At 35.8% G+C, this 18,265-nt stretch overlaps 3 protein-coding genes across 5 annotated transcripts; 2 read left to right on the forward strand and 1 right to left on the reverse strand.

Annotated features, from left to right (window-relative positions):
* The first annotated feature begins 2,532 nt into the window (after nucleotides 1–2,532).
* Nucleotides 2,533–4,677, forward strand: LOC121806426 (pentatricopeptide repeat-containing protein At1g77405-like). 2 transcript variants are annotated; one of them, XM_042206462.1, is made up of 2 exons: nucleotides 2,533–4,145; nucleotides 4,348–4,677. In XM_042206462.1, exon 1 carries the CDS (start codon nucleotides 2,557–2,559, stop codon nucleotides 3,931–3,933), a length of 1,377 nt encoding a protein of 458 aa, XP_042062396.1. In that variant the 5' UTR covers nucleotides 2,533–2,556; the 3' UTR covers nucleotides 3,934–4,145; nucleotides 4,348–4,677. The 2 variants fall into 2 exon arrangements, with proteins under 2 accessions (XP_042062396.1, XP_042062397.1); XM_042206463.1 differs by having other exon boundaries at nucleotides 2,533–4,127.
* A 4,297-nt stretch (nucleotides 4,678–8,974) lies between these two features.
* On the forward strand, nucleotides 8,975–11,045 carry LOC121806474. The gene is made up of 5 exons (XM_042206524.1): nucleotides 8,975–9,092; nucleotides 9,184–9,314; nucleotides 10,114–10,192; nucleotides 10,275–10,358; nucleotides 10,448–11,045. Exons 2-5 carry the CDS (start codon nucleotides 9,186–9,188, stop codon nucleotides 10,816–10,818), a joined length of 663 nt encoding a protein of 220 aa, XP_042062458.1. The 5' UTR covers nucleotides 8,975–9,092; nucleotides 9,184–9,185; the 3' UTR covers nucleotides 10,819–11,045.
* A 221-nt stretch (nucleotides 11,046–11,266) lies between these two features.
* LOC121808603 (SWI/SNF complex subunit SWI3C-like) lies at nucleotides 11,267–16,910 on the reverse strand. Of its 2 annotated transcripts, none has more exons than XM_042209173.1 (8): nucleotides 16,666–16,910; nucleotides 15,572–16,144; nucleotides 14,311–14,846; nucleotides 13,642–13,993; nucleotides 13,504–13,577; nucleotides 12,808–12,913; nucleotides 12,553–12,716; nucleotides 11,267–12,135 (listed from the first exon to the last, which is right to left on the reverse strand). In XM_042209173.1, exons 1-8 carry the CDS (start codon nucleotides 16,679–16,681, stop codon nucleotides 11,653–11,655), a joined length of 2,304 nt encoding a protein of 767 aa, XP_042065107.1. In that variant the 5' UTR covers nucleotides 16,682–16,910; the 3' UTR covers nucleotides 11,267–11,652. The 2 variants fall into 2 exon arrangements, with proteins under 2 accessions (XP_042065107.1, XP_042065106.1); XM_042209172.1 differs by having other exon boundaries at nucleotides 15,572–16,147.
* Nucleotides 16,911–18,265: the final 1,355 nt, after the last annotated feature.

The following is an 18,265-nucleotide window of genomic DNA, read 5'->3' on the forward strand; positions in this document are numbered from 1 at the left end:
TAACCTATGAATTTGGAGATAGCATAACTTTTCCACTTAAATATTGTAAAGTAATATTATTTTAAGCAAAGGAATGATTAAAGATCACGAGAATATACCAACTTATTAAATGACTTAGGTAAACTTATTGATTTTAAGATAAAAAGCATTTTACCTAATCATGGTAGATTGAAAGATATTTCATTTTTTTTCTGGTGGGTCGGTATTTTCTGTTACATATGTATTTTTATAATGAAATGTAGTTAAGCTATTTGGGGTATGAATTTTTAATCAGTTAAGCGGAAAATTATGTTTAGTAGTTTCTAGAGAAAACTGGTTAAACCAGTGCGTCTAATTATATCTATGTAACTTATTTTTTATTATTTTGGATAGTTTTCAATTTAATTATATGTATTTTTTGGATAGTTATTTGAATAGTTTTCTATACGAGAAATATGGGGATATTAATAAGTTACGTCTTCTTTTTTCGCATTTATCCGTAAAAAATCGAAAGTTAAAGAGTGTACCTCGCCAGTCTTAATTAAGTCTAAGATGAGTGGGTGTCATTGATCTCATATTATGGAAGAGATCATTAATAATAATAATGGGATTAAATTATTTGAATCATATGGACGAGATTAATTATTGGAATTTTCAATAATAAAAATTCACACTTTTTTAGCAAGTTGTTACCTTAATAGTATATAGCACCCATCTTAATTCTAAAATGTGTGGGTGGCATTGATCTCATATTATGATCCACAAACAATTTAACATGTGCGATGAATAACCAAACTAATACTATAATCCAATAATGAAAGAGATTAAATTATTGGAATTTTCAGTAATAAACTTCACACATTTTTGCTAGTTGTAACCTTAATGCTTTGCATATCACTTGAGATTAGCATCTAAAAAAAGTGATCACTGCGTGATTCTTTTTGATTAACTAATCTTAAACATATAAATAATAGGCAGTTTGGTACCTAACCATGTTTCTCATGTCTGTCAAAGTACTAATTATATCACATGTTTCAAAATAAATTGAAGGCAAATAATAGTGGGATTAAATTATTTGAATTTGTATGAATGTGATTAACATAGTACGTAGAATTGAGATTCATATGTATAGTTAGATTTCCTAGATTTTGTCATTTTTTCGTTTCTTGGTTGTTGGGCGTGTTTGCCGATGTGTTTTGTTGGTGATTTGTCAAGTAGCTCTTGATATGTAGTTTTGACATCTCTCTTATTTGAGAGATTTGGTAGCCGGACATGTCTACTTGCCTTTTTCAACTTGAGTCTTTTTTATTTATATAAAAAATAATAAGTAATAGACTTTAATCAACCAACAATTAAATCAACAGAATTTACTAATAATTTATTTGATGGTACTTGAATTTAGCACCCTAATTAGTTTTTTCACTTTATCAATTTATTTTGATATTTTGTTTAAAGTTATTAATTTACATTCCTCTAAATTTTGCAACCAATTTTAAAAAAATTGGTATAAAGTTAAATGAGATTTTAAAGGGTGAATGAATGGGTTATTTTGAATGAAGAGTATATTTCTTTCATAGCAAGATGAGGAATATATTTTGACTGTATGATTAAAAAAATGGAAAAGGAGAGAGTGATAATTGGTGAGATATGACAGAAGCCTACTAATTCCTGGGCCCACAAAGTTTAGTGTTAAATCCGCGACTATTTTGACTGCAGGTCAACTTTGGGCTGACGTAGTTGTACGGCCTTCGTTGCACGTGTTTTCAGTTGAGGAGCTTTGACTGCAGGTCAAAGTATATTTGTAATTGGTTAATATAGCTAAATTGGACCGGGCAACAAACCAGTCACATAATCCAATTTTTTATAACATATGATTTGAGTGATTAGAGGGTTCATCTAAATGTATAACGGTTTTTTATAAATAAATTGAATCGAATAACACATCAATTCACAATCGAACGCAATTCCATTTTTAAAACATTGAGTTATCTCCAATATGATTTTAGTTATTAGAGCGCCCCCAATGGTGGATGGCAGTTCGCACTTGCCGAGGAAAGTGTGGAGGCATCGGGGCCGTTGGCTCGAGTCATGCTCACGACTCATCGGCCGCCAGGTTGATGTCGCAAAACCATTTTCCTTTCGTCACCAAGATCCAAAGTACTCCCTCCGTTTCCTCATAGTTGAGTTATTTTTCCATTACGAGAAGTTTCCTCATAGTTGAGTTATTTTCATATATAGTAATTTTTTTCTCTTTCTTACTTTATCCTCTCTTACTTTATTCACTCTTAACTTTCTTCTCTTACTTTTTTTCTCTATTACTATTTTATCTATTTATTTAACATACTCAACATCTCTTTCTTAAACTCTGTGCCGAAAAGTTTCGCCTCAACTACGAGGGAACAGAGTGAAATTAAGAAATATGGTGGGCCATTTCATTAACAGGCCTAAGCTTAGATTGAACTACAAATAGCCCAATCAAAATAAAATGGCCCAAACGAAAATAACAAAGAAAATTTAAAACAAATGCAAATGCAAAAAACCAGTCTTTTCACCAGCAATTCCTCTCCGATTTTCTCCATGTCCACACCGCCGCTCCGCCGCCGCTTCTCCACCCAATCCAGCCACCTAGCCGGCCAAGTGCTGGCGGCGATAATCCAAAATAAACCCTTCATCACTCCCCCTTCACCCCACCACCACAATTGGACCCCAGAAACAGTCATTCAAGTCCTAAGATCAATCCCATTATACCTCTTCCAATCCCCAAGATCAATTGGCCGCCAATACACCTTCCGCCACCGCTCCCCTCTCCGGCAAAGAAACCTCCGGCAAGAAACAATCAAATTCCAAAAAGGGGCTCTCGTTCTCGGCCCAGCAGCTCACAGAGACCCAAAAAGATTGAATCTTGGCCTCGAAAAAACACTCGATTTCTACTATTGGGTAGAGACCTATTTTGGGTTTCAACACGATGAGCGAACTTGCAGGGAAATGGCGCTCGTTTTGGCGAAAGGTAATCGAATGAATTTACTTTGGGATTTCTTGAAAAACATGTCGGGAAGGTATAAAAGTTTCAATCTTGTTACCACTGTGACCATGACTTGCTTAATCAAGGCTTTGGGAGAGGAGGGTTTGGTGAATGAGGCAATGTCTGCGTTTTATCGAATGAAGCAGTTTCATTGCAAGCCTGATGTTTGTGCTTACAACAATGCGATTTATGCACTTTGTAGAGTAGGGTTTTTCAAGAAAGCTAGGTTCTTGCTAGGGCAAATGGAGCTCCCGGGGTTTAGATGCCCTCCCGATGTGTTTACTTACACGATTTTGATTAGCTCGTATTGTAGGTATGCGATGGAGACTGGTTCTAGGAAGGCCATTAGGAGGCGGGTGTGGGAGGCGAATCACTTGTTTCGGTTGATGATCTTTAAGGGCTTTGTGCCGGATGTGGTGACGTATAACTGCTTGATCAATGGTTGTTGTAAGACGAATAGGATAGGGAGGGCGTTGGAGTTGTTCGAGGATATGGAGGGGAGGGGGTGTGTGCCTAATCGGATTACTTATAACTCGTTCATTAGGTACTATAGCGCGGTAAATGAGGTTGATAGGGGTATTGAGATGTTGAGGAGGATGCAGGGGAGGGGTCATGGTGGTCGAAGCTCGAGTTCTTATACGCCTATTATTCACACGCTCTGTGAGGTGGGGAGATTGGGGGAGGCAGTGGAGTTTCTGGTGGAGTTGGTAGAGGGGGGGTCTGTTCCGAGGGAATATACTTATAGATTAGTTTGTGATGCGTTGGATTCAGCCGGGAAGATGAATTTGTTGGATGAGAATGTGCGAAGGTGCATTGAGGGTGGGATTGGAAACCGGATTAGACAAGCAATGAAGGTGAAACCGAGTATGAGAGTAGACAAGAACTTGGGGACTAAGTCGACTTCCACGGAAGATGCTGAGGAGTGGAGTTAGTTAAGGGGGAGATCAGTTCCGAGAGTGTACGCTTATCCGGGAAGATGGATTTGGTGCATTGAGAGTGGGATTGAAAGCTGGATTTGACAAGCAATGAAGGTGAAACCGAGTATGAGAGTAGATGAGAACTTGGGGACTAAGTCGCCTTCCATCGAAGATGGTGAGGAGCGGAGCCATTCGCGATTCACCCCAGTGTATGTTCTTCACTGAAGGTGATAATTTGGTCTTGAGATATTTTTGCAATGGTTTGATGAATATTTGCATTAATTTAGAATGAGCTTTGGATATTTCTGCTAAATATCTAACTATTTCTCAAAGTGATGCTGTGTTTAATAGTATTTCAAGTAGGGAATGATTCAGTTACTATATAACTGAGATACATCAGCTATAAACATTTTTTTGTGGTTTTTGCAGTTGGTTAGAGTGTGGGTGAAAAGTGGAAAGAGTTCTCAAGTCTAAGAGCATCCGCAACTAAGCACATCGGGCGTGCTTAGGTGCTAAGCACGCAGCACCCACACACACATGCTGCTGGAGCGAGCAGTTACATCGGCCAATGGGTGGGCCGACAAGTTGCAACCTTGTTTTATTTTTTATATGAATATGTATAGAGTGACTCCCATTATTCACAAATCCAATCTTAAAGACCGAACTAGAGACCAAATTTGGGCCCTTAAATCTTAAATTTGATAGAATAGATTAGATAATTAAGGGTTATTTTTCGTAGTTCATTACATACATAATTTACTTCAACGTGGGGGTATTTATGTCATTTCGCATTGGAGGTAAAAATTTAGCACCAACTGATTTCACATTACCCATTTCACATTCTCTCCTCTGCTCCTGCGCTACTTCTTCTTCTCCAAATATCCAAATCGATTCATTTCACTCTAATCGATTCATCATCAATTGAAATCGATACAGCATCTTCATCTCAGTAATCGATTCAACATCTTCATGACAGTTGAAATCGATTCAACATCTTCATCTCAGTAATCTCCAAATCTCCAGCCGATTCATCTCACTCCAATCGATTTCATCAGTTGAAATCGATTTCACCAATGATTCAGCATCTCGAGTCGCCGAGTTCAACATCTACAGCCGCCGAGTTCGATATCTACAGCCGACGAGTTCAAATCCGATGACGATTCAAAAATGACTCAAACACTCAACTTGTATACATCAGGTATACACTGTTTTGAAGCTTTGCATAGTTCGAAATTTTAATTTACTTCATCTATTTGTAAATTGGTTTATGATTTTTGTCTTATAATTTTATCAAGCAGAGCGGAGGAAGGTCAACATAAGCTTCAAATATACTCATAGGCAGATGGCCAAATCACAACTGGTCGAGAAAGCAAATCCCGAGGAAAATTCCTCTGCTGGTCGGTCGGAAGCAAATATTGCAAGTCAAATCACTCCACCAGAAGGTAAAAATGAAGTGATACTATAGTTGTTATGAAGTAGTAAATTCATGGAATGAAGTTAACTGTGTTTTATGAATTTTATTAACTGTATTGTATGAACAATTTAACTGTATTATACGTATATTTTGTGAAGAATTAAACATGAATGAACTAAATAACCTATTTGATTTAGGTATAACCTCACGTAATGAAGTAATATAAATCGATTACTTCACAGTACTTTTGATATTTGAGAGAAAATGTATAAAAAATGTGGCTGCGTAAATTGATTTAGTTCATTTCATGAGGATATTACTTCATTTCACGAGGCTACTTCATATGATGAGGCTTTTAGTTTGGTGCTTGATTTTTGTTTTTTCGATTGTATATTGTTAATGTGTGCTTCTAGTTCATTTTTGGACTTATTCGAATTATGTGGCAAAAACTAATATGCATCTTCTCAATTTGATTTATTAATTCATAATTTGGAGACATTGCTTCGTGGAAATCAAATCGCAAGGAAAGTTCGTCAAATGTTCGTATAAATTTTATTAACTGTGTTGTATGCATATTTAGCTATGAAATAGCATTGAATGAACTAACTAACCTATTTGATGAAGTAGTGTTCATAGGATGAAGTAATTGTGTTGTATGCATATTTTGTGAAGAAATAACAGTTGAATGAACCAATTCAGCTATTTGATGAAGTAATAACCTCAGGGAATGAAGTAATATAAACTGACATGTTTTGTACGTATATTTAGCTACGAATTATACTTTTAATGAACTAAAGAACCTAAATCATGAAGTTCCAAACTATTTTAATGATGTAATATAAACTACGTTTCAAATGTTGAATTGTTGTTATGTGTTTCTTGTATATAGGTGAAGAAAACGCTAGGGTCCTCCAACTCACAGCTGGGTGAGAAATCAAATTTGAGGAGCGAGATGAAGAGTTTCAGAAGATGTAGTTGAGGCACGGTGATATGCCGATGAAGACATTTGTGCAGTCCGTCCCCACTTCTAACAAATGGGTGGTGCCCAGAATCACGGCTCAGCCCATTGAGATGTGCTTGTGTGTCAATTTTGGATGATTTCTTGTATTGTACAAGTTTGTGTTTTTTCCTTTTTTATGATGGAGAGTTTGTATTGGTTATGGGATTTATATAGTGAGGATGACGTGGTTTACAACTTTCACCTAGTGTGTGAATAGTTGACTATTTTAGAGAAAATTAAAACGGTTTTAGTTCACGCACAATAATAAACTACTATAATGAAGTAATAAACTACTGCAATGAAGTAATGAACCTACTGGGATGAATAATAGGTAAGTTCGGTCTTGACATACGAATACGTTATAATAAAGAATTAAAATTTCGTTAATAAAACAATTCAAAGTTCACGCAGTCTATTTGATTTAAAGTTTGCCAAATATTTAAATAAATTTAAATTCAAAGTGTAATGAAGTAATAAACAATAAGAATGAAGTAAATAAGTACTGGAATGAAGTACGAAACCTACTGGAATGAAATAATTTACTATAAGGAAATAAGCACTTCTTCTCACAATTCTTGAATCACGCAGACCAACCTCGCCGTTTGGCACATTTACGACTTTGCTTGGATATATCCTTTATTTCTTTCTCAAGGCGTAAACTTTTCGACTACTGCAAACCTTGGTGCTGACGACATCAGGAGGATGGACTTTTATTTCACTAGGACTTGCGAACCATAGAAATTCTAAATATCTTTCAAGCCATACAAATTCTAAATTGTCTTTCTCGTCACTTACGGACAACACAGCCCCCTCGCAAAGTACTTCTTTTTCCATTCAGCAATGATATATTTAAACGTACGTATTTGATCAATATTGCCCTCAATAAGCTGAGCGACATTGTAAAAATTTGCTTGCACATCATTCCTGCTAGCCTCTTCCACCACAACAATAACAACAAAAATCATCTTTCAACCAGAATTTAAGTTCATTTATTCATGTTATTACTTCATTAAAAAAGGTAATTTAGTTCATCATAAGTACAACCGATCACGTACTTATGCATACAATACACTTTATATTATCATTTCATATTAACCGACATTTGTTCATTGAACATGTTATTAATTCATTCAACTAGATATTTGGTTCATATTAACTAATGCTATACACAAACTTATGCATACAACAAAGTTAAGTTCACGTTACTTCATTCAACATGTAGATTACTTCATTCAGCCAAAACTGTTACTTCAATATAGATTTGTTCATACAACAAACATGAAAAAATCGAAAAAATATCCACCAACAAGGTTCAACAAGAGATTGTTCATCTATGTTAAAAACATATATCAGATTCAGAATTGGCTATAATTGGCTAGGATTCAAAATTCGAAATTGGCTAGAATTGGCTAGGATTTCAGAATTCAGGCTAAAAACTTACCAGTATCAAAATAACATCCAATTTGGCTAGAATTTAGAATTGAAAAAACTAAATCAGGATTTCAAACAAAAGCCCTAGCATTTCAGAGAGAGAGAAAGCAAAATTCTAACGAAATTCACCAAATCACACCATTGATGCCGCCTGTGTAGTACTACTTCACCGGCGGAGGCAAATCCTCCTGCGGCAGATCGAGATCGAAGCTCCACATCCACCGCAGAATTTTTCGGTGTCGTTCCTACTACATCGAGATGCTGATGAATTTCACGTGTGGAATTCTCCATGGATGAGATTTAGAAGATCGCAAAAACTGGGGCAGATCGCGATTGAAGCAGATCGCGATTGAGGCCATTATCCGGTGATCGTCAATTGAGGCAACACAATTGTTCGGCGATGGAGATCAATGAAGATTGAAGGTGATTGCGAGAAGGAGATCGATGAAGATGAAGGAAATTGCGAGAATGAGATCGATGAAGATTGAATAAGAGATCGGCGATTGAATAATTGAGAGAAAAATTGAGGAAACACGTATTTTAGTATTTTATGTTTGTTAATAAATTGAGTTCCCAAAATACCCTTCAACAAGTTTTTTAGGAATAAAATAATAAAATAATGGTAAATTAATCCTAACCACAAGATTAAGAAGATGGATGGTCCTAATTTGGTCTCTAGTTCGGTCTTTAAGATTGGTTCGACATTGATCACAACTCTGTATAGAGTAGTACATTGTTTTAATTTCTGATTTTTAGTTATGTATTTAAAAAATTTGAATTATCAATTATGTATTTATTTTTAATTGTGTTATTTTTAGTTATTTGGTTCAATAAAAATAGTCTTTCCGAAAAATAGCTAAATGCCTTCGTTCTAAAATATTAATAATATTCATATCATTCGTTACCAAAACTACTTTTTCATTGACATTTGTAGTATTTCTTTTACATAAAATTCAATAAATAAAAATTTATAGAATTCAATTATTACCGCTTTAATAAACCAAACTAAGTACTATTGCTACAATTATATTATATACGTATTTTTTATAATATTTGTGTTAACTATTAGATAGACACGTTATCATCTTACATCTATATGATCTAACATCTAGTTAAACCTATAATAGTATTATTTTAATATAAATTTTAAACTAGGGTATTCTATTTTAAGTATAATAGTAGTATTAAAATTTTAAAATTATCAGCCCAAAGCCCATTTGACACCTACAAATAAAAACCTAAAAAAAGCTCTCTTCTTCTTCATCATCTTCGCGTAGCGTTTTTGCTTCTCTTCTTCATCAAACAAAATCTTCTTTCTCTATAAATCAGGTACTACTATATCTCATTCCTCTATTCGAAATACTCAAACAAGAGGATTTTTTATCTTCAATTTTCAGAAATAATTTGTGTTTGTGTGCAGATATGGATGATGCCGTTGACTCAAGTTACCGTCCAGGTCCAGATTTTGTGGACGATGACAGGGAACCTTTGATTAATCTCCACTCCACCGACTCCACTGAGCTATGGCTCATTCAGTTGCCTCTTGATCAGGTATTGTCTGTGCATTCTGTGTACCAATTCAAGGAAAACTAAGATTTTTTATTGTGTTGAATTGTTGCTGACTTTGCAATTCTAATCTCGAATTGGCTCAACTAGTTGCTAGCTGCACTTCCGATCACCTCAACTGATATCAATCAATCCCCCCTTTCCTGCAGATTTTGCTATTTTAGGTTATCTTTTCCTAATTTGAGTAGTCTTTAGTTTGTCAGAGTTTTCTTCAAGCTGGAGTCATTAGTAGAGTCTTATAAATAAGGCTTTGTTCCGCAGTCGAGAAATATTAGTCGAGTCCAGTGATTTGCGGTGAAGGCTTATGCGTTCAGTTTGTTATTTAATTTCAGTTCGGTTATACAATCAATTTAGTTTTGATCATTATCTGTTCTAGGTTCATTTGCTTGCTGTTTTCTGTTCTTTGCTCCATTCGATTACGTTTCCAGCAGTCTGCCGCATTGTTCTCTAACACAATCCAATCACCTCTGGCCCTCTAGACGTAGCTGCTACCAAAGCTCCAACACATGCTAAAACCTGTTTGAGTGTTGTAGAAGTTTTTGAAGATAAAATCATTAAATATAAGAATTAAGAAGAAAGGATTATTGCTCCTTCATTATCTTTTCAGTTAGGAGTCCTTTCTGTTTTTATAGTAGTACTGGCGTCATACAGTTTTTTTAGATAAATGAAGAAGCTAAAAAAGGAAATGGCTGAATTTCCATCTTTAGTTTTACCATTTCTAAAAAGCAATTCAAAGAAGTGATACTACTTTATACCTGTTTGATTTATTCATTGTTCATTTCAGAATCTGGAATTCGATGGGCAACAAGTGTCCCTTAAACTTCAGGGTGATGGGCATATAGGCTCCCTCAAGAGTTCATCTGGTAATTTTTGAGATCTTGTTGTATTGAGTCACTAGTAGCATCTGCGTGTTTGCTATTTTTCATATTGAAAATCTCTTGGCAGGAAAATCATATGAAATGTATAGCCTGAAATCCCAGGGTCCAAAGGAAACAGTCTTCTTGTCTTCAGGGTCAGAGGCGAAAATTGGTATATATTCTAAAAGCGCATGTTGGTAGAATTTGTAGCTATAGTATGCAGTGATTGGTTTCATATCCTTGTATTTTGCATAACAACAGCTGGGAAGATCTCCAGGCACGTTTCACTGATTCACTACCCCGACCCTAGTGAAGTGCAAAAACGCAGTATCTTGAACTTTAGTCTGTCTCAGCGGTCTTCCATGACTACATCATCTTTGTCTGGTCATCGTTTGGCCACTCCTAGTCGGAGTACGAAGACTAGAAGCTCTCAAGGAATGAGCGGCTATTCAACTCCAAGCAGCAGAACCAAGCGTACAGTTACTGGATCAGTGGAGCCTTCAAAGTCTTCAAAGAGAAAACGTGTGGATTCAGCTCAAGATTCAGGAAAAACCAACAGCGTTGTTACCTCTATTGATTCTGTGCAGCACTCGCAGGAAACAAAGTCGAAAAAGAAAAGAACTGAAAGGTGAACTGCACAATACCGATCAGTGCATTTGATGATGCCTTGATTCTAAATGAGAGCATGTCTCGATAAAGGACTTTAGAGTGGCCAGATTTGCAGGATTGTTCGAATTTAAATTCTGTATTCCTGTCGTCAGTTGGTATTTGTATCCCCTTATAAACTTAATGAATTATGTAGAAAATTCGAAAGTTCAGTTAGTGTTACTGGATTCGTTTATTGCTTAAGTTTATTTCATTTTGTGTCGCATAATTTTGTATTTTTTGCATCTATTATATCCATTGTTATTATCTCTCAAGGTTTTTTTTTTCGAAAATAAGAGAATTACATACTGTTTTGCATCGATATGTTAACTACTCCAATTTTTCTATAGTTGCACTTATAGCAAAGATGTCAAACAATTTTGAACCGCCAAAGATAGTAAACTTGTAATTAATCAGATAATGAGGGATACAAAATTAAAAAACTAAAACCCATCAAATGCAATTTCATTGATTCATGGTATCCTGCAACATAATCTGTACAGCTGAATAGTACATTCCTAAAATCCCACTTTCTTTCCTCATCTAATTAGTGATGGTCACAATCAAATTAGTTGAAATTTCAAATCTTTTTTCATATCCAAGCAGTTGATCCATTCTCTGTAGAGGAAGTCAGGTGGTCTGCACATCCAAGCTGTATACAGGTTAGCCCCACTCCATTCCGGGCATGCACGTCTAGATAAAATCAAATGTTCAAAGGAAACGTCGTTCTTTCTCCACTTTCAACTCTTTTGCAACAGTACACCTAAGCTCAAGATGATCCAACTCCAAGTGCATATTTATATGTAGTAATCATGCTCCGGCTAACCTAAACCAGATTTAGTCCCGGATAGTGGTCTGAGCATTGGATGGCCGAGAGAAGGCTGAGAATTGGATGCCGGGCTGAACATGGCATTAGGGGCTGAAGAAGATGGATGTATAGCTGAAAGGGGCAGCCTGGGACCAAGGCTATACATTCCCTGTTGTTGTTGCTGATGTTGCTGCTGCTGCATCAGGGACATGTGGGGGTGGATGGGTTGGGTATTTCCGTATCCAGAAACGAAAGGTTGATGGGAGCCTTGAATGTGCTGCTGCCTATTATTTCCTGCAGAATTATTCATAGCAGCGTTACTGACACCCGGTAGTCCCATTGGCCGTTGCACCCCAGCAGAACCAAACTGTCCCGACATCATGAGGCCGCGTTCAGCAGCAATCCTCTGCCTTGTCCTTTCCATCTGCTCACATTCTCTCATTAGCAAGGTCTCAATTTCTGCAAACTGCTTCAACTTCAGCTCCAATCTCTTCAACTGAAAGAACAACCAATGCAGTACCATATGTCAGCATAAATTGCATCAGTAGACATCAATAGACTGAACCTGTGATAGAAGTGAAAATTTCAGATCCTATCACGGTCATAATTACGAAAGTAATGAAGATGGACTAGCCCGAATTTAGAAAATATTGTGGCAGGAATATTAGTTAATCAGAAGTAAGACAAAAGAAGCAGTTTCAAGTGAGAATCCACAACCTGATCTATTTGTGCTACTTTTAATTTCATAAGTAAAGAAGCAGGAAATTAGCGTGAAATTTGGGCAGGCATTACAATTAAGTTGAGCACATAGAGCATCTAAAGTCCTACCATGCAAAACAATCGACATAAACATAACCAAAGCTTTCAGACAAATCAACCATAAGATTCTACATAATCATTACAGGGTCAGTACCTGATGGTTTATGATATTAGCAGATAATCGCTGGATTTCACGCTCTTCATGATCAGCAAAAAGTTTTGATTTCATGGCTGCTGCATCAAGACCATCTTCAGCCGCAGAGATCACTTTTTCAGCAGATAGTGTAGCACCTTCAGCATCATACTGGCTCAAAGGAGCTTCACGGAATAAATTCAGTAGAAATATTAATAAGAGAAATCAAAGGCCAACAAAAGATTAGCTACACCTTTTTTATTAGAATAAGCATACCTCCAGCATGCCCTTCCTTGCCACTCTCCATAGACAATGAACCCAAAGATGCATGGGCACAGGCTGCAGCCACTCTTGGTCCCAATGCAGAAGCAATAAACGCCACCTACAAAAAAACATCAGATTGCTTACAAGGACATGTTTAAACAAATCAGTAAGCAGGAGAGGTCTGAGCTTCTTATGACATAGAACGCATCTACATGAGTGTATATATGAAAGGTGGAGCTTCAGACAGGACAGTGCATAGCTGTGATATTTCCGGAAACAAGTTCAAGTATATTTTAGAAGTTTCCATTACCATCACATGAAAATCTTGACAAAATTTCAGTTCTCAATGTTTTCAGTTGGCCACAGCAAGAGGCATGGGAAAAAACTAAATAATAGAACAGATTAAGAGTTTCATTATTAGGTCCTTCAGAAATAAATGTGATTCCAACACACAACCAGAAATCTCCAAGATGTGGCAGGAAAAGATAAGAACATGATATATTTTTTTGAGAGAAACAAAAGTGACATGAAAATTCCTGTTATTTAAATAATCCCCAAATGGTTTTTGGCAAATAGACACTAAATCGATTAGGAGAATATAAAAATCCACACATGCAGTAAAAGAAGGCAGAGGTGATAAGGCAGGGACAGACAATAATCAATTCATAAAAGAAACTTAAAGAATAAGCATAACTTTATGAGCAATACCAGAGACATCACCGGGTTTCCAGAGCTTGAGAAAGGAAATTTATTTTCACTGTCCTCTGCTTCCAAGCAGGTACCTGTGTCAAAAGTTAGTGCCAAACTTATATGTGCAGAAAACATAACTTAGACATTGATCCCAACCATTTGAATTTGGCTCTGATCTTCCATGACAGTCTTGATTGCTCAAACTTGATGAACCAGATGTACTTGGAACATCGATATTGTCCAGTGGAGCACCATCCAGAGGAAGACGGACAAAATGGAGAATGCACTGCGCTTTTGATTTGGAGCCAATATGCTCGGCAATTTTATTCCAGTTTTCACTATAAAGCTGCATTCCCTCAAGCAGCAGCAATGTTTCCTGGTCAGACCAACTATCCCCATCCAGGTCTCCATAATCTTTCATGTAATTCTCTTTTACAAAATCAAGGCTAGAGTGACCAGCAACGAATCCCCCCTCTTGATAACAATCCAAACAGAGTCTCACATCAACCTGTCAAGATCAAGGGGTAAGCAACACACAAGACTGATCACCTTCCTGCTGTCTAGAAACAATGCATCTTTTTGTTTCCATATTGTCAAGTACAGTTTCCCATAATATATGTTAAGCTACTTTAATTACAAAACTTATCTCTACTAGTAAATTTTTAATGTGATTGCATGAATTCTCTTTCACAAAATCACGGTTACAGTACCCATGGGCATAATGCTATATGGAATGGCAGAACACTGAAAATAAGGGAAACAGCACAGCATTTAAGATCTAAGCATTGTGTATGACATGCCAACAGCGAAAGATAACACATTTACCTCCTTCTGTGACTGGTAGTACACTGCAGATATAGGTCGTGAACAACAGTTGCATTGGTGCTCGGATAATTGCTCTCTTATAGCACTGTCAAAATCAGAATCCTCTTCCTGCTGATGTGCAAGTTCTGGATAAACATCAGTTGCCTTCAGCCTACATTTTGGCTTATCAAACTTGATTAAGCTGTCAATAGATTTTAAAGCAGCCAAAGGCACGCGAAGTTCATTATTTGAGTCCTCAGACAAGTAAGTTCCCTCCTTTGGGGCCTCATGCTTAGGAGGAGTTGCACAATAGTTGATAATCCCCCAATGATCCAGAAACCTCACAATTCGAATTAAGTCCTCATTTTCAATACCAGCTACTAGACCCTGGCAGTTAGCCACCGCTAGGTGCTTTTCAGGGTTTTCCATATACTTAGCAACAATGAAATTCCGACACTCCATGTACTTTTCAGGTGTATGTTCTGTGGATTTCCCAGAAAGGAAATGTGGAACCACTTGTCTCTCCAATCTATGCACTGAACTTGGTGAAAACCATTCTGTTTAAAATTAATGGCATTAAAACAAAGAATCAGAAATTGGATACAGTCCCTTTATAGAAAACATCGATTAATGCAAGACGAATAATGACTAAGACACATACATAAGCTATTCCAGCAAAGCAGATCGAGAAAGGGTAGTCAGGCATAGAAGCTTTCTATATGTAGAGTGACAGATTGAAACTACACCATATGATTTTAAATAAACATAAAACTACTAACTAAGCTAATTAACTTCCACAAAAGCATAATAGTACAATTAGTAACCAGAATGAACATATGAGAACATATTTCCCAAATCATGCCAGACAAGTGAATTTTTTTTTTAAAAAAGCAAATTTTGGAGATTTATTTATACAATTTGAATATTAAGCATCATTGCCATCATATCTGAAGATGTGCATGTCCCACAGTGAGTTAACTAAACTATCTTAAAGCATATAAACTTGAAGAGATAACCCACAAATTCTTGTTGAAACTTGAAATTATGTTCGGTTTACATAGCTGAGTACTTCACTTAAACCTTAAACCATAAACCAAATGAAACTACTGAATACTTAAAGCAAACTTGAATGCTAAAGCCTTTTTTGAGCAAACTTCATTAATGTAAACAATCAAATTATCAGCAAGATTTGGAACTCTTTCTTAATGAGTTAACTTGGGGATATTAAATGCAGGCATAATGGAATAAACTCAAGTTAATACTGAATACACACACAACCAACCTGAATGTACTGGCACCACATGAACACGACCTGCACTCCCGAGCCTTTTAGTAACACCAGATCCAGCAACTATCCTAGGTGGTGTGATCACATATGAACCACCTCCACTACCACTTGCAGTCTCCTCTGAGGGAACCCCTAAAAGAGATGGATTGTCTCGAGGCACTGCAGAAAGTGCCTGCAGCTGCCCATAAGAAATATTCTCCAACACTGGCACTCCACTCTGCCCTTGGGCTCTGCTATCCCCAAATCTCGCAGCCCTCTCATATTCCAAAATTCGAAAGACAGATGAGTGGGGCCTATATATCTCCCTCTTGATCGCAACTGGAAACTCACATAACTTCAGTCCACCAGCAACCAACTTTTCATCCCCTTTCTCTCCTATTATCTGGGCTGTCCTATCAGAACTAGGAATTTGCGGATCATCTTCACTTTCCAGATTGTTTTGTGGGGGATCCAGATCTGGGTCATCATCTTCATCATTATCGTCAAGTATGTCATCATCCTGCTCTTTCAGCTTGGACTTACTCGCAACTGAGTTGTCCCTCTTCCGCTTCCTCCAACTTGCTCTTGCTTCTTAAATAGGATACAGCCATAGAGGGAAGAAGAATAAGAAAATAGAATGACACTCATTTTTCACAGGATTCCCAAGTATAGCAATGGCTAAAAATAAAACCTTTTCAAATCCTAGCAATTTCATTTCATGATTAAATCCTGATCGTGAATGAAAATCTCAAATTTCACCTTCCTAACATAAATCCCGCATGAATTGTGGACGTTTTCATGAGCAACGTTTATTTTTAGTAAATAAAACAAAAGTAAAAAAACCTAATTTAGCTAGCAAACACAGAAAAAAGGGCAATTGCATTCCACATACACGCATAACATCCTACAGCTTCACCAATAATTTCAAGTAGCTAAACTTCAATTTCACAAACAGGTCACGGGCACAGAAAACGTGAACGGGGGTTTGCAAATTTTCACAAACCCGCAAACCAATCGACGCTGAAAACTTAATAGACACATCAATCTGAAGTCCCCTTCAACAAATCGGCGCAAATTCAGGTAGAATTTTGGGGTTTATAAAGAGTTACCTGAGGAAGCTGGCATTGCTCAAGAGAAAAATTGGGGGAGAGATTTATGGAGGGTTTGAGGTTTAAGGGAAGGGCAAGAGATTTGTGGGGTCTCTGTGATTGGTGAGGTGGAGAGCTGAGATTGTGGTGTGCGAGTGTGTGTTGGTGCGTGAGAGAGAAAGAGAGAGAGGGGGAGAATGGTGAGGAAATTGTAGTGTTTTCTCTCTCTAAAAACTGTATATGCTTTGGTGGTGAAGCAGCTTCTATTTTGGGGGAAATGTTTTTGTTTTCATTTGATATTTATTTTTATTTTATGATTACTGCAACAGCTGAGTTGCAATCTTTATTATAATTAACTAGAGGGGTCTTGTAGTATGGGGAATTTTCATTTTGGTCCCTGGGTTTTTGTTTGTTTTCAACTAGATCTAGCTATGCTTGTAAATCTACTTTGGTCTGCATTTTTAAATTATAAATGATATATTATGACGTTATCAATCAATCTCATTTGATTAAATTTAGGGGAAAATTGAAGTTGAGTTGATATATGGAAAGTCTACATAAAGAGTTGGTCAGATAACAAGATAGAAGGACGAAATTAGACTAGAAAGATAATTGAACGAGCAGAAACAGTGAAAAAAGGAATGCATTTCATTTTTATTACCTTAGTTTGGTAGGCTCTAAACAATATTTAGTGTTTAAAGTTTTTGGTTTTGCTTCATGTCACATTCATAAATTATGTTGAAATCATTTTCAAAGTTATCATTATTTCAATAGTTATGTATGAATAAGGGATTTATCTTGTGTTAGCATGATGGTACTATAACTCATGATACAAAAAAACAATATTATTAAGAGTAAAGGCCAAAATTGATCCTAAACATATGTCTATTTTATCATTTTGGTCCTAAACATTATCTTTTGAATTTTTGGTCCTAGACATTTCAAATCGGATCACAATTGGTCCTCCGTTAACAATTCCGTTAATATTTAACGGTCAACGATTTTAATCACAATTTTGACCAACTTAAACAATTTTTAATTATTTAATCATCAAAAATATTTTTTAAATAAAATCATAAATAATTTGATTATTTAAAATTGTTTAAGTTGTAATAAATAATTTATGATTTTTTGATGATAAACACAATTTTGACCAACTTAATCAAATTTTAAGTATTTAATCATCAAAATTATTATTTTTAAATAAAATCATAAATAATTTAATTATTTAAAAATTGTTTAAGTTGTAATAAATAATTTATGATTTTTTATGATAAACATAATTTTGACCAACTTAAATAATTTTTAATTATTTAATCATCAAAATTATTTTTTAAATAAAATCATAAATAATTTTGTTATTTAAAAATTGTTTAAGTTGGAATAAAAAATTTAATTATTTAAAAATTATTTAATTATTTCTAATAAATAATTTATGATTTTATTTAAAAAATAATTTTGCTGATTAAATAATTAAAAATTGTTTAAGTTGGTCAAAATTGTGATTAAAATCGTTGACCGTTAAATATTAACGGAATTGTTGACGGAGGACCAATTGTGATCCGATTTGAAATGTCCAGGACCAAAAAATTCAAAAGATAAAGTTTAAGATCAAAATGAT

The sequence above is a fragment of the Salvia splendens genome, chromosome 6 (assembly GCF_004379255.2).
Source record: "Salvia splendens isolate huo1 chromosome 6, SspV2, whole genome shotgun sequence".
In the NCBI taxonomy this organism is placed as follows: Eukaryota; Viridiplantae; Streptophyta; class Magnoliopsida; order Lamiales; family Lamiaceae; genus Salvia; species Salvia splendens.

What these genes read in the sequence shown, in the direction of transcription:
- LOC121806426 (XM_042206462.1), top strand. Translation starts at nt 2,557, where the DNA reads ATGTCCACACCGCCGCTCCGCCGCCGCTTCTCCACCCAATCCAGCCAC.
- LOC121806474 (XM_042206524.1), top strand. Translation starts at nt 9,186, where the DNA reads ATGGATGATGCCGTTGACTCAAGTTACCGTCCAGGTCCAGATTTTGTG. An exon ending in TTCAGTTGCCTCTTGATCAG is followed by an intron (nt 9,315 to 10,113) that starts GTATTGTCTGTG and finishes TGTTCATTTCAG; the next exon opens with AATCTGGAATTCGATGGGCA. An exon ending in CTCCCTCAAGAGTTCATCTG is followed by an intron (nt 10,193 to 10,274) that starts GTAATTTTTGAG and finishes ATCTCTTGGCAG; the next exon opens with GAAAATCATATGAAATGTAT.
- LOC121808603 (XM_042209172.1), bottom strand. An exon ending in ATCAGAGCCAAATTCAAATG is followed by an intron (nt 13,578 to 13,641) that starts GTTGGGATCAAT and finishes CTTTTGACACAG; the next exon opens with GTACCTGCTTGGAAGCAGAG. An exon ending in GAAACCCGGTGATGTCTCTG is followed by an intron (nt 12,914 to 13,503) that starts GTATTGCTCATA and finishes GTTTTTTTGTAG; the next exon opens with GTGGCGTTTATTGCTTCTGC.